This window comes from Chaetura pelagica, unplaced genomic scaffold, assembly GCF_000747805.2.
Source record: "Chaetura pelagica isolate M959 unplaced genomic scaffold, ChaPel_1.0 scaffold291, whole genome shotgun sequence".
Taxonomy (NCBI): Eukaryota; Metazoa; Chordata; class Aves; order Apodiformes; family Apodidae; genus Chaetura; species Chaetura pelagica.
Window position 1 is genome coordinate 102,981 of NW_009952148.1, and position 575 is coordinate 103,555.

At 66.3% G+C, this 575-nt stretch overlaps 1 protein-coding gene across 1 annotated transcript in view; it reads right to left on the reverse strand.

Moving 5' to 3' along the window:
- Positions 1 to 575, reverse strand: part of PFDN5 (prefoldin subunit 5) — a 4,843-nt gene that overhangs the window by 866 nt on the left and 3,402 nt on the right. The window contains exons 3-4 of the mRNA XM_010006390.1: positions 402 to 433; positions 169 to 243 (exon numbers count right to left, since the gene is read on the reverse strand). Coding sequence (XP_010004692.1) covers positions 169 to 243; positions 402 to 433 — 107 coding nt within the window. The remainder of the gene's footprint in view (positions 1 to 168; positions 244 to 401; positions 434 to 575) is intronic.

Below are 575 nucleotides of genomic sequence, written 5' to 3' on the forward strand. Positions count from 1 at the left end.
GCTGCTCCAGCCCTCCCAGCATCTCTGGGGCCTCCTCTGGCCTCTCTCCAACAGCTCCGTGTCCTCCCTGACACAGCCAAGGTGGGAAGTGCCACCTCCTCCTGCCCCCCCCAGAGCTCCCCAAGGAGCCCCCCAGCCCAGCAGGGTCCCCACGGGTCCCCCTGGCACCTTCTCCACGTAGTAGCCGGTTCCGATGTCGATCAGGACCCGCTCAACATCCGAGAGCTTCCCCGGGACGTACATCTGGGGGGGGTGTCAGGGAACGTGGGACACTTGGTGGCTCCAGGGGCTCCAGCTGGGAAGCTGGGGCTGGATCCCACGGGAGGTGGGGGGCGCCGGGGGGGCACAAACAGCCCCGAGGGGAGGGAACTGGGGGGGGTTCCAGGGGCAGGAAAGGATACGGAGCTGGTGAGAGGAACCAGCAGGTCCTTCCCTGTGGGAGAGGAGGAGGATGAAGGGGCTGCAGCTCAACATCTGGGCAGGGGGGGCAACATCTGGGCCCCTCCCTGGGGGGTACAACTCATCCGTGGGGGAAAGGAGCATTTTTTGGGGGAAGGAGCAGTTTTGGGGTGAGG